The 1,428-nt window shown below is 55.2% G+C and overlaps 1 protein-coding gene across 1 annotated transcript in view; it reads left to right on the top strand.

Annotated features, from left to right (window-relative positions):
• Nucleotides 1-1,428, top strand: part of LOC104393380 (protein scribble homolog) — a 92,214-nt gene that overhangs the window by 46,891 nt on the left and 43,895 nt on the right. The window contains 1 exon segment of the mRNA XM_010002861.1: nt 669-785. Coding sequence (XP_010001163.1) covers nt 669-785 — 117 coding nt within the window.

The following is a 1,428-nucleotide window of genomic DNA, read 5'->3' as shown; positions in this document are numbered from 1 at the left end:
ATGGGGCAGGGGGGACACGGGGCAGGTGGGACATGGGGCTGGTGGGACATGGGACACGGGGCAGGTGGGACACTGGGCAGGGGGACACAGGGCAGGTGGGACATAGGGAGGTGGCACACTGGGCAGGTGGGACATGGGGCTGGTGGGCCATGGGATCACTCTGAAGGGGTCCAGATGGGTCTGGAAAGTGTCCAGAGAAGGAGCCTCCACAGCCTCTCTGGGCAGCCTGGCCCAGGGCTCTGCCACCCTCCCAGGCAACAAGTTCCTCCTCATGTTGATGTGGAACCTCCTGTGCTCAGTGTTCCCAGCCCCCCAGCTGCAGCACTTGCTGCTGGCTAAGGGAGAGCCAACTGAAGGGGAAAACAAAATCAGGAAAAGGAAAATTGGCTCCATCCTGGCTCAAAGCAGGACAAGTGTGTCCAGCTGAGGGCACGGGAGGGTCTCTGGCCATGCCCCTGGTGCTGCTGTGCTCAGTGACCAGACCTGGTGGCCAGAGCTGAGCAGGAGGGCAGAGCCTCATCAAAAAGAACAAACTGCCAGATGAGCAGGAGCTCTAACTCGGGTCCTTTCCAGGGTGTTTGGAGAGTCTGCAGCTGCTGGGGGTGTTTCCTCAGCAAGTCCAGTCTGATCTGGGCCCAGGAGCAAGGAGACCTTGTCTCTCTTCACAGGAAATATGCATTGAGAAGGCTCCAGGAGAGAAGTTGGGCATCAGCATCCGTGGTGGAGCCAAGGGCCACGCTGGGAACCCCTTTGATCCCACTGATGAAGGCATCTTCATCTCCAAGGTACCAGAGCCCTGCCTGCAGCCTGGGGCCTGCAGGGGCTGCCAGGGAGGAGGGTGACTGACACACAGCAGAGCTTTGTGCTCTGCCTCCCCTTTGGGTGTCTGATTCATTCCTTCTCCTTAGCTCTTTTGATGTGCATTTCCATTGAGTCCCTTAATTGTAATTTTAAAAAGCCCAACAAGTTGTAACCTGATTCTTCCTTTCAAAAACCTTCTCGATGAGGTGTTACAAGGTGGACACTATAAGGATATAAATTCTACCCACAACTTGATGTTCCTGGTCTGCCTCAGTGGGGCAGCTCAGTGTCCCTCCGTGGCAATAGCACAGGTGGCAGTTAGTGGCATTAAGTGGCATTAAGGACATTTTTCTACAGTAACTTCACCTCCTTCCATCATTCTGGGTGTTCTGCTGTCAGACTTGACCCCAACAATATGTGGTGTACAGGCTTCTTTCTCTTCTCTTTTTCTCCTCTTCTCCTTTCCTACTCCTCCTCCTCCTCTTCTCCTTTCTTCCTGCTCCTCCTTCTCTCCTTTCCTCCTCCTCTTCTCCTCCTTTCCTCCTCCTCTCCTCCTCCTTTCCTCCTCCTCTCCTCCTCCTCTCCTCCTCCTTTCCTCCTCCTCTCCTCCTCTCCTCCTCCTTTCCT

The sequence above is a fragment of the Chaetura pelagica genome, unplaced genomic scaffold (genome assembly GCF_000747805.2).
Source record: "Chaetura pelagica isolate M959 unplaced genomic scaffold, ChaPel_1.0 scaffold718, whole genome shotgun sequence".
NCBI classification, from domain to species: Eukaryota; Metazoa; Chordata; class Aves; order Apodiformes; family Apodidae; genus Chaetura; species Chaetura pelagica.
The sequence above is the reverse complement of the archived record's forward strand: the minus strand, read 5'-3'. Positions and strand labels throughout refer to the sequence as shown.